The following is a 12,615-nucleotide window of genomic DNA, read 5'->3' on the forward strand; positions in this document are numbered from 1 at the left end:
CTGAAATAGGCAAGATTGTTTCTTCCTTCCAAATTCAACCATCAAATTAAACGGCTCCTTCCTCTCCCCTCCCCAAACAGAAGAGTATAAGGGGATAGAGAACATTCACAAGTTTTATACCATGGAGCTCTCTTCTCATCAATGGGAACATCGAGAGAGGGGAGGAAGCACTACAGACATCACACATGGATAATTATATTATTATTACTACTACTATCATTACTACTACTACTACTACTAATAAATGGCTACTCTCTCTCTGGCACCTAGCCTGATGCCTCACAAAGAATAGGTGCTCTATTGCAGTTGTAAAGGGACAGTGCCCAAATACAGCGATAGGCAATCAAAAACTTTTCTCTTGAAAAATATTTGGCATGCCTTTGAGTTATTGCTTCAGACTGTGATTTAAGGAACCAATGATGTCCTTTTTTATCTTCGACTAGAGATGCACACTAGGATTTCTGATATACCGCTAATCCTATGATTATCATGAATTACTTTCCATACATGGCCTCAAGTCAAATATCAGATAGAAAGAAGAGGCAGACTGTCTAAGTGTCCCTATTCCTTAAAACTTCTGAACCAGACAATATTTGAATTATTCTGTCAAATTAGCCATAGGTCTGCAACTGATTTGCTAAGTGGCTAATGGAAACTGTACCTGAGGGGTGCCCGGTTAGCTCAGTTGGTTAGAACGTGGTGCTGATAACACCAAGCTTGCCGGTTCAATCCCCACATGGGCCACTGTGAGCTGCGCCCTCCTTAAAACAAAAAACAAACAACAAAAAAAAACTGTACCTGATCACTTTGAGAAGAATAATCATTTAAATCATATTACAATAGAATTATGCGTAAGAAAGTAGCATGATTTAGAGGCTATCAAAATTAGAAGGCAGAATGACAAAGCTATTTTTTGAAGACAGGAAAAGCTTTGTAGATTTTTAAGTGAGAACACAATATCTAATTTATAATAATAACCATAACAATATTGAATATTATTGAATGCTTGCAATATGTTAGATACAATGCTAAGGGTTTTATAGATGTTATTCCATCTAATCTTCATGTCAAATGTTTCAGCTAAATAGTCTTATTATCCACATTTTCCAGAGGAGGAAATTGAGCCAGCTAGGTTAGCAACTCGAACTCAGGCTTTCTGTCCCTACAGACTCCACAGCTCCCTAAGTATCTGACTTCATCTGGAACAGAAAATAAAATTAGGACAACTCCTTCACTTTATTTTAAAAACCATTAATTAGCAATCAAATAGCACATTCCCAGGGCACTAGGTTTTGACAGAAATATCCAGGCGGCACAATCATAGAGCCCTGTTTTCCATAGTGCTGAGAATGTAGTAAGTCAAAGCACACACAGATGGCAATAAATGGTGTGAGTGGGAACATTTCAATACAATATTTATTTAGGAACATTGCACATGTTTGGTCCCAATCTTCAAAATAAGCCTCACATTCTCCAGGGACCTACTCTATTGAAGGTAGGGTAACTTGGAGAGACTTTTCACTTGAGTGGTGGGGGCTGGACCTCTGAACCTTGAACAAATTTTTCACCACAGCTTCCTATTTGTTCTGACAATCTTCTGTGGAGTCCTCTCTTTTGCCTTCTGTTTTTACTTTACTCGGGTAGGATCAACGTCTCACATTCCTCAGGTTTTCTGTCCTACAAGCCTTCTTTTCATTCCCGACTACATAGAAACCCATTATAAATGCATTGATATATACATAGATATACATGTCTATGTATATCTACATATATCTATATATATATATGTTCTCTGATATACATATATGTATATACGTGTATATGTATATGTATATATATATCAGAGAAAATCCATCCACTCAGCTTCCCTGACAAGCAGTACTACTCTCTATCACTTCCTGATGGAATCCACAGGCTCCATCCCCATTTCTCTCCTCATGGAAAATACCATTCTATGCCCATCCTCCTTCTGCAGAAGTTTTCTTACAACATCCAAACTAAACAGTTTCTCCCTCTGCTGAATTTAACAGATGCTTGACAAATGTTTCTTGGTGAGTAAATACCTTTATCATGTATCCCAGAGCCTTTCATCTGACACTTCCAGACACAGAAAAACTTAGCCAACAGACAAGGTAACTTCTCTTGCCTACAACGATAGACTGGCATCATGTTACACTTTTTTGTTTCAATCAGAATTTAGTACTATGCCCAGTGTATTATAAACTATCCAAAAATAACTGTTAGTTACTTGATCAGTAAGGGCTCGGCAATGCCAAACTTGTTCCAAAAGGATGAACCTTCATTCAATCTTTACCTAATCTTGCTTAAATCCTGGGGAAGAGACAGGAGTTAAATTCACGCACAAAATGCCTACACACAGGCATTATTTATTTTGCATATCCTAAAGTTGATATGTATAAGAGTTAAAAAAAAACACAACAGCTTTCTGATGTATCAGGGTTTAGGGGATTAAGAAAACGTAGCATGATGTTTTCAAGTTAGTCTTCCTTCTAGTGTGGGGCATGCTAAGATTAATGGAGAATGTGGTAATCTTTAATTTAAACCATTGAGTTCCAAATTTAGTGTCAGTGTAGCATATCCTGCAAGGAAGATGGATATTACCCTTTTCAATTTTAGGAGCTGGTAAATCACATTGCTTGTTTTCAGATTAGCAGATGTTTGTCTCTGGGTATTGCCATAAGGGATGCTGAGTTTATTCAAATAAATAGAGTCCCTGGCTGTGAATGATGATGACTTCATACATTTCTTATGTGTCTTATACACACACATACACTCACAAACACACACTCACACATACCTGTATATATACTACACATTTTTTTTTTAGAAAACATCCAAATTACTAGTGAAACAGATTCCTTATTTTATCATCATCTTCATTGTGTAGAACTGAAAGTCTGTGTACGTTATTTGTGATAAAAAATGTTTACTGGCTGAAAAGGAGATTAAATTGTCACACCCGCATTAGAACCGTGGATGATTTGGCATTGGGTGTGAGGTTTTCAGAGACCATGAGAAGGCCCCCCGAAAGACTGTGCTTTATCTCCAAAAATACAATGGAATTGTCTAATAAAAATTTTTCTTATATGTCATAACCTCTAACATGAGTTCTATTTTTACTCGTAATATATTCCATCTCAAGTGCTGGTGTGGTGGAGGTGGGGTGGGGGTAGGGTGTTATTTTCCTTTCAGATATCTGAGGAGATAATCAGCAGAATTTTTTTTGACCAAGAAATATTTCAAGCATTTAAGATATTTTTAAAAAATGATTATGCCAACCTGACACCAACTGTACAAGGCCACCACGAGTTTACTTCTAGCAATATCACCTAGCTCGTTATTTTTCTTCTAAAGTTGCAAAAATTATGCTTTGTCTGTGTGTGTGTATTTGCATTGCAAAATACATCACGATGAACTCTTTGCTATTCTCCAAAAATTACCTAGGAATATACAATAGATGTATTTTTCCGTCAAAGCTGGAAGGACGAAAGGTTAAAATTTAAAGGACCCATGACAGTTCTCCGGTTAAATAACCTAATGGCAAGTAAGATCTGGACTCCGGATACCTTTTTTCACAATGGGAAAAAGTCAGTGGCACACAACATGACCATGCCCAACAAACTCCTAAGAATCACAGAGGACGGGACCTTGTTGTACACCATGAGGTAAGGTGAATTGTTCCCATATGTAAACCTTTCTGCCCTTCTTTCTCTTCCACGTGTAGCGGCTCATCAAGCTGATGAGCTATGGTAGGGCACCTGGTTTCCATGTTTCAACTTTAATAATTACTATGAAAAATAAACTGGCTGGAATATTCTGCAAGCATTAAGTGTTATATAAGATAAACTGAAAACAGTGCTTACAACATATATTAAGTAACGCAAGATATCTTTCCCACATGCTCTAATGCAATCTGAGGAACTTCCTCTCCTTACCATTAACCTCATATATTCCTTCCTTCCAGTAAGGTCTAGACCTTCATTCTAGAAGCTGTCTCAGGATGTATGTTTGAAAATGTTTCTAATTAAAAGGAAGGGGGGAAAAACAGAATGTGAGGAAAGTTCAAAATTCTTAAAAATGATAGTCATGTAGAAGTATACATTTTGAAGAGGGACATAAATTTGCAATGATATTGTTAGTTAGATTAAGACTACAGATATTTTTAATTTTGCTTACATTGAAGACAAATATATACTTATGCTTTATAAACATTTTCTCCATTTTGAGATTACTGGAAAGCCTAGCACCTAGGTACCAATCATTTGTATATAGTTGAATGTAGGAAACATGACTCAAATAAAATTTTGAAGATTATTAAAGAACAAAAAAGAGATGTTTAAAAATATTCATAATTTATGATTAATTAAGAATTGTCCAGGACTCATTCTTAAGGGGAGCAGTTATTTCATACCCAGGTGACTTGTTAAAAAGCTGTTTTTATAGATCTGGCTAGCACTTGGTAATTCAGACCATCCAATTATTCCTTTGGCATGAAAAGGTAATGCAGGCAAAATCTTAGACTAGGTGGATTTTGTTTAGCATAGGAATAGAGTGATATTTTGCCTTTGGAGAAAGCTGCCGGAACTCCTAGCTTTTTATACACAAATATTCAAATGAAAAGGCAAGAAAAGATGCTTCAAGAACCACTTCAGATGTTGGACTCAGCTAGTACAAGTGTAATAGGACATAAGAATGAAAAAATCCAAAACAGAGAGAGAAAATAGAGGATCAGTAGACAGATGTGTTGAGACCTTTCTAGGTCATCCCAGCATTTGAAATTTGAAATTTGCTATTTGAAATTTGAAATGTTCTCCCCTTGTAAAATACCATACACTTACTTTTGAGCCTAAATTCAGTATTCATTCCTCCCAGCTGCCAATTTCTGGGAGTGGTTCACATATACTGAAAAGTTTACAAGTTAATGGTTTTTCAATATGCAGTGTTCTTCATCCAAAACTAACCTATATCTCCCATCTCCTAAATTTCTCACCACTTTTGCCAATGCATTAACACTTTCCTTTATAGTTTGACTTAAGAACGTGAGTTTAATCATTAATTTACACATTTCATATTTGCTTTAATCAGTGTTGTAATCACTTAATAATTTTACTGGCTATAAAGCCATCCTACTGCATTTCTTGAGCTACTTAATAATATGGGTAAATATGTTTTTTCTAAAGATCATGTGAGGAATTTGGGTATAAGTTCCCTCATATCAACAAAGGAGATCAAATATATTTCAGTGAATTCTTTTCTTAAATACATACCCTTTTAAAAACATAAATGGAATTGACATTCCCAGAAGTTAGGGACTAAAGAGAAGGGTAACAGAGTCGTTGCTTCAATCAGGCCATGGATTTGTAAATAACACCAAATGGTTGGGATCTAGTGAGATCACATACACACTCTCCAGGAGACTTTACGTTCATCTCAATTACACGAAGCCCAACGACAGTCCCTTCTTCAGCTATTTCTTCCATGTTTATGTATTTGGAGCTATTTTAGGGAAGGAAAAAGGGGGAGCTGCACTTGGAAAGGAGAAATTCTCTTCTTTTCCTTGCTATCCACGTCCTCTTCTAAACCAAGGATGAATTAATGTTTTTGCAAGTATTTATTTGCTTATGTCCAGTTTCATCCTCAAAGGATTTGCTGTAGCTTGGTGGATTAGCTGATGACACATGTTTTGGAAAACATTAACAATGCTTGCCCATCATACAGAATCAGGTGTTACCTATTTTTCTCAAAACAAACAAACCTGGATAGAATCCAGTCATTCTAAATAGTTCTTTTTAGATCATTTCACTACTAAGAGCTCAATATAGTGCTATATTCTGTACCTGTCTCTTCTGCTTTGTAAAGATATTTGTTACAGTTAATAATATCCCAATGGTATTTATCAGTAAGTATCTAATCTATAGGGCTCTTGTTTGTATCCTATATGTTCCTTAAATGATAAGGCTGACAGTGAGAGCTGAATGCCCAATGCACTTAGAGGACTTCCCCATGGATGCCCATGCCTGCCCACTCAAGTTTGGAAGCTGTGAGTATATTCATTCATTCATTTATTTAATTTTTATGAGAGGCCTAAGTCTTTAGCAAGAGATCTCCAAATAGTCTGCATCTAGAGACAGATAAAGAGCATCAAGAAAGTTGAAATAGTGATTTGCTGCAAGTGCTTTCTATATAATAATCTTTTATTTTTTAATGTTATTTCAGGAAGGAGTTATTCCCTATCTCCTGGACTAGAAAAAATTGATTTAACTATAGAGAAAAAATTCTATTTTTGTTGAAGGTTTATTCATAGAAAAACAAATGGAGTATAGATGCTTATACCTCGTACTTAACATCTTCTTTCCAATAAATGGTGATAATTGTGTTTATTTTATATCATTACTGACATTTGTTTAACCTTAGGAATAATTCAACATTTTTATCAGATGAAAATATTGGTAGTTGGCAAAAGACAACAATTAGGTGTCTCTTAACAATGAAACTTACAACCTAAAAGATGTAGCCAGGAAAAAATTTACCGTAATCATGTAGTCTCAGAAATGTTACAGATCCCTTCAGATAGACCATGAAATTCATGTATACATTAACACTTTTGAAGGTATCTTAAATAAATCCCCTTTAAAATAACTTTCTGCATTCCTGCTACTTGAAAAATATGTGGACACACATTAGAAGGGCCAAGAGAACAGCGGCCAGCAAAGCCCGATTCTCTGGTCTTCCTCTACCTTTCTGCTTTTGGCTAGTACGCATGCATAAAGTGAGTGGGGATAATGTATTCCTGGTTTCCTGTAGCAGAGTTACATACAATTACTGAGTCAGCTCCTGGACTACCTAACCAGCTTTCTGTTCTCTTTAGATAGGCTGTCTGAGCAACTATTTCGGTGACGATATGATTCATAGAAGAAAAAGAGTGGTAGTGTAGGAAGACAACAAGTAAAGAAAATAGAAAAGGACCTTCAGGCTCCCAGCAGCACTAGTCGTGGAGAGACAAATTTATTTATAAATCTCATTCTATACCGAGACCCAAGGATAAACTACTTCAAAAACTGTCAGCTAAACAGATCTTTGATGATAATTCCCTCCTCCCCATTCTTTTCCCAATTTAACGGATGTTCTGTGTCATGGACAATTATGTTTTCTCCTGATTACCAGTTCCATTTTTAACAATTCTATGTGCTATGTATCACTTGTATGCCAGGCAGTATCGGAAGCATCTGCATATGGATCAGTTAATCTAAGCCACAAAATAACCTTATAGGAAGGGAGATCATGCATCATAGTTCTCCTTGGACAATACTGATTTATGCCTAATATCCTGGTATAACTACTAAGAGTGCCACCTTTTGCCTTCAAAAATATCTTGTTTTGGACAATGAATTATATGTTTAATATACACGCTGTCAAGCAGTAATTATAGCTGACAAAAAGACGGGTTTATAGTTTCATATAAGTGATTGTTGGTTGAGTGCTGAGTAATTTAACATCTTAAGAAGGATGATATCTTAAAATGTCCTTGGATGTTCTTTCTGATCACAAAATGGGTGCTACAACCCCAGCCATTGCATCTGCTTTCATGATGAAGGATAGTAAGCAAAGAAGCAAGCAGTAGTGCCGGTATCAGAAAGATAAAAACTTTTCCTAAAATCCTAACAGACATCTCACATCGTATTAATCAAAGCTGTGTTACATCACCAATGCTACCCACAAAGGAGGTTGGGGAGAAATATTTTTAACTAGGCACATCGTCATCCTGAAGAAAACTGGAGGTATTTTAGGAAGGAGGAAATGAATAGTGAGTAGGAAACAGTATCTCATATAAGAAAACGGAAGCTAAAGAAACATTAAAATAAGAGGTTTTCCACCTCAGAGCTTTTGCACATGCTCTTTTCTTGGCCTGGGTTCTTCACATGATTGGCTTTTTCATTTTTCCTCTCACCATATCTCATGTAAATATCACCTCCCTCCTAGGCCTTCCCTGATGACCTTATCAAAATTTGTATCAGTCTCCTAGATCACAATATACATTTACCTTATGCTCTTTTTCACAGAAATAATTATTAATTTTAGTTATTGGTTAACATTTCTATTGTGGGAAACCTGTAAACTCTATGAGAGCACGATCTATTTTGTCCAGCATTTCCTAGCTTGAATGGATAAAGATGACAATAATCACATTTAAATGCCCCTTCAGTGTTCTAAGTCTCAGAACAGAGGGTTTAAGACGTGGAGAATTAAATAGATAAGACTTGATATTGAAAACTCGGCTCGGATGGCACATGCTCAGTGGGACAGGGCACCGTGACCAATTAGCACTGCCCGCCACCGGCATGAGAGGAAGCAGCAGCAGTCCATTCACTGTGGTCGTTCCTCTGACCTGGCCTGACTAGCACTTCTCAGAGATGAAGAAACTGAGGCAAAAGTGGCTAAAAAATGCTATGGCCCAATGTTTGAAGCAAATGTCTTGCCAACATATCAGAGACATGTTTAAGCAAGAGGATTTTGCAATAAGTTAGTAGAACACTGTGTAATAAATGTTTATGAAGCATCTGAAGTAACTTTGTCAGTATGTTGATAAGAACCAAACATGGAAAAGCAGATGTTTTCTTTGCCACTCTCCATTAGATTCTGATTGTCAGGTTAAATTAAACTTTCTGCTTGTTAGGGACAAAGCCCTCTTCACAAGGCCAGACAACCGAAGTCAATGTACATGATGCCGTTGACATCTTTTAACGGCTTTTTTTGAGAAAAATACAAAATAAGGCCTTGATCCTTCAAGAAGACATTCAGATTATATTCTGACAATAAGATCTATGCAAGTGCTAGATCTAGTAAGCGTTTGATAAATGATTGTTTCCTGACTGATTGTCAAGCACAGTGCCTTGTAAACAAGGAGAAAGGAACAGCAGAAATTTAAATGAATTCTGAATAAATAACTTGACAAATTATTTAGTGCACCTGCTTTAAACAAATGGAAAAACAAAGGTTCATAGAAGAGAAGTGTCTATTAGCACACGCTCTTCTAATACTAACTATGCTCGCAGTATTGTTTTTTTTCAAAATTCCATCCAAAACATTTTCAAATTTTGTTTTCTATTGATTTATTTGAGATCTGAGCTTAACATTTCTTTTTTTTTTTTAAGTGGTGTATTTGGAATTTTGGGGAAAAAACCGAAACACCAAAATACCAATAGAGGAGAAGCAGAGAAGGGAACCAACAAAGAATGTGCTATTCAACCAGCTACCACTGTGGGAGATGGGACCATACCCCACAGGGGTTCTGGGGGACAGTACAGAATACAAGAGAGGGAAGGCAAGAAAGCTGGGGTAATATTACCATCTCCCATCCGTCCTCTGCCGTCTGCTTGCAGAGGGACCTTTCAAAGACTTCAGAGAGAAGAGCTTAACAACATTTTTGACTAAGTAGTTAAAGACTCTTTTTAACCTTCTTCTCTTTATGCTGAATAATCTCAAATCAAGGAAGTCTTCATTGGACCTACTTTCCAGATACTGAAATGAACAAACAATAAGATATATTCTGAGGCCTTAAGTATACCTGTCTTCTACATCTTAAAACACCAACGTTCATCATGTGAATTATACATTTTGGGAGATTTCTACTGAGTGACTTGAGCAACAAGTAATTCTCCACTTTCAAAACTATGTCATGTTTATAGTACATTTCATATACAACAGAGTATCTAAGAAATTACAAGAAATGATTGAATGGAATGAGAAGTTGATAATAAAACCTTTTTTCCATCTACACCTAGATTAGAATCCCATTGGCAATACATAACAAGGTATAAAAAGACAGAGTCATGAACTGTTGCTAATGACAGCTCTACACAATAGCAAGAGCTTTAACTTGTTATGAAATATCACCAGGTCTAGAATTGGCTTCATCACTAATTACATTACCACTAAGTACCCTTTCATGACTTTTTGAGCGTTAATTAATAGAAATTCCTTACTAACAGCAGTGGAGTAGAATAAATGACATTTGGTTTTCCCACTAAGTAGCTATTCCCCCTTAAACAAGTCATTTAATGCTTCTGGGCCTCAGTTTACCATATATAAAATAAAATAAATGACCTGTAAATTCCTTCCTTACTAACATTCAATGATTCTGTGTTACCATAAACTTAATATGTCTTCTTAGGGTAAGACCCTTCTATTTAAAAAACAAGTATTTATCATGATCAGAAAAACATTCTACTTAATATCGGTACCTACAAATTGTAAACAATACAGTTCTTTCCAAACTAGTGTGCTGTTTTCTTCAAAGGGATTTTCTTTTAAATAAATAAAGTTTTAGACCCTCCTAACAAATGCAATCCTACTACATGCAATGATGAATGCTTCAGAAAAAATTTTAAGTCAGTGAGATGTACTAACTCAATGGGAGAAATCCTTTCACAATGTATACATATATCAAATCCTCATGTTGCACACTTTAAATACTGTATAATTTTATTTGTCAATTATATCTCAATAAAGCTGACAATAGATAAACAAATTAATTAAAGACTAGTGGAGTGAAAATATCAATGAGGAAACCACAATTTAAAAAGCAAAGACAATGATAAATTCCAGAATTATCCATTTGTCCCTTTTACATGTTCCATGAAAGAAGCAATAACTACTAAATTCTCTTAAACTTCTGAAAAAATTTCTTGTAAAAGATAACTGATTGTAAGCTGGTGTAGAAATGATGCTGGGGCAAACGGGATACCCACAGAAAATCTAGGGAATACTGACTGCATTTTCTGCATCACTCAACCCAAACACAAGTGGTCACTTCAAGGAGCCTTGTTTGGTTCAGAGAATGGTGCACATGACTCACATCTTTTTTTTTTTTTTTTTTTTTTTTTTTTTTGGCATCGTCATGTTTGTGTAAAAAGGCAACCATTCTTTTACATCTCATATTTTACGTTAGACAAATATAAATTTGGACCAAACACCCAAGCCTGGTAACCCTGGGGTGGAGGTTGGGCCAACCAGGGATACACTGACCTTTACGGGCCCTGGACTCTGTGGCCTTTGTGGGCCATTCTGCCAAAAACATGTATTAAAATTGTATTTTTAAATGTTATTTACATTTTAAACATTTATATTTAAATATTGATATGCATGTTTCTTCTGAGTTTAAAAGAAATTAAAGGAGTTCTGTAGCCACCTAAAAGTACTGTGGGCCTGGGCACCATGTCTACTGAGTCCAAGGCAGAGCTTGGCCAAGGGGTAAAGCTTTCACTGTTAAGGCCAACTTTTGCTGGCATATCTTCCTCTCAAATCCCTGGAAACACTTTGCTTTCGCTAATGTGATATCCTTTTACATTTTAATATCACTCTACAGCTAAACGGAGGAGAATACGTGCTGTCACTTCAACCTCTGTGAAGTGGGTGTTTGTGACAAGAAATCAGAAAAGCTATCGAATTCCTTCTCCTTCTCCTTCCCTCTCATTCTATACACCTCCTCCCTCAACCTGCTTGGATTCAAGATCAGGATTATGACCTAACCTCTCCATAGGAGGATGGCTAGGTTAACAATCGGCATGAAAATGAGAAGTCTGAAGTAACTTGTTATCATTGTCATGATACTAAATATCTATAAAAAGGATGATTAATTTTTAAAAAAAGAAATCAGACTTCCTTTAAAATTGGATGCTCAGTAAAATGTCCAGTGTTACTTTTCACATTTATCATGACCTTCACCTAGCGTGACATAGTCTGGCCCCAGGCAACCACCTCTAACCTCATTTCACCTCTCATCTAGTTCACTCCAGACACACTGGCTTTCCTGTTCTTCCTCAAATTTGCCAAGCTATTTCCTGCTCTGGAGGAAGAAACTTGTTAGTTGACCTATCCAGAGAACTCTTCTCTAAGACTTAGATGGCTCATTCTCTCATTTCTGTCATGCATTTATATAAATGTCACTTCCTCGGTGACCCTCTCTGAGTCCCTTATCTAAAACAGGCCTCGGGCATCCCCTTCATTCTCTATCCCCTTATCTATTGTGTATGGCTTTACTGCATATAACAGTACTTGAATCAGAGAAGCTAATAAATTATCCCTACTACTATAATGCATGTTCTGTAAGTTCAGGGAACCTTGTTTATGTTCACTAGTATATGCAGGGTACTCAGGTACCCTGCAAAAGTCAAGGTACCTTGTCCTTTACAGATGCTTACTAACCATTTTTTCTAAGAATGAACAGATAACTGAATGAATGAGAAAATTGTTTCAGTTTTCCTGAACTAAGGGATATGGGCTCTCTTTTCCCAGCCTGCCCCCGGGAACCATGAGAGAAAAAATATGAAGCTGAAAAAACACACCGACTAATTAGGAGAAGCAAAATGGCATGACACGTGGACCGTTTTCCATTCTTTCTTTTTAGATGCGTACACAAGAGCAGAAGTTGTTTATGAGTGGACCAGGGAGCCAGCGCGCTCAGTGGTGGTAGCAGAAGATGGGTCACGCCTCAACCAGTATGATCTTCTTGGACAAACAGTAGACTCCGGAATTGTTCAGTCTAGTACAGGTAAATACTTTTTGGTTACTCCATATATGGAGGAGGGAACATAA

The 12,615-nt window shown here is 36.5% G+C and overlaps 1 protein-coding gene across 1 annotated transcript in view; it reads left to right on the forward strand.

The window, feature by feature from the left end:
• GABRA1 (gamma-aminobutyric acid type A receptor subunit alpha1) overlaps positions 1–12,615 on the forward strand; it is a 53,829-nt gene that overhangs the window by 22,192 nt on the left and 19,022 nt on the right. Inside the window, exons 5-7 of the mRNA XM_033096730.1 lie at positions 3,466–3,686; positions 5,979–6,061; positions 12,428–12,571. Of these exons, the coding sequence (XP_032952621.1) occupies positions 3,466–3,686; positions 5,979–6,061; positions 12,428–12,571 (448 nt within the window). The remainder of the gene's footprint in view (positions 1–3,465; positions 3,687–5,978; positions 6,062–12,427; positions 12,572–12,615) is intronic.

This window comes from Rhinolophus ferrumequinum, chromosome 24, assembly GCF_004115265.2.
Source record: "Rhinolophus ferrumequinum isolate MPI-CBG mRhiFer1 chromosome 24, mRhiFer1_v1.p, whole genome shotgun sequence".
Lineage (NCBI taxonomy): Eukaryota > Metazoa > Chordata > Mammalia > Chiroptera > Rhinolophidae > Rhinolophus > Rhinolophus ferrumequinum.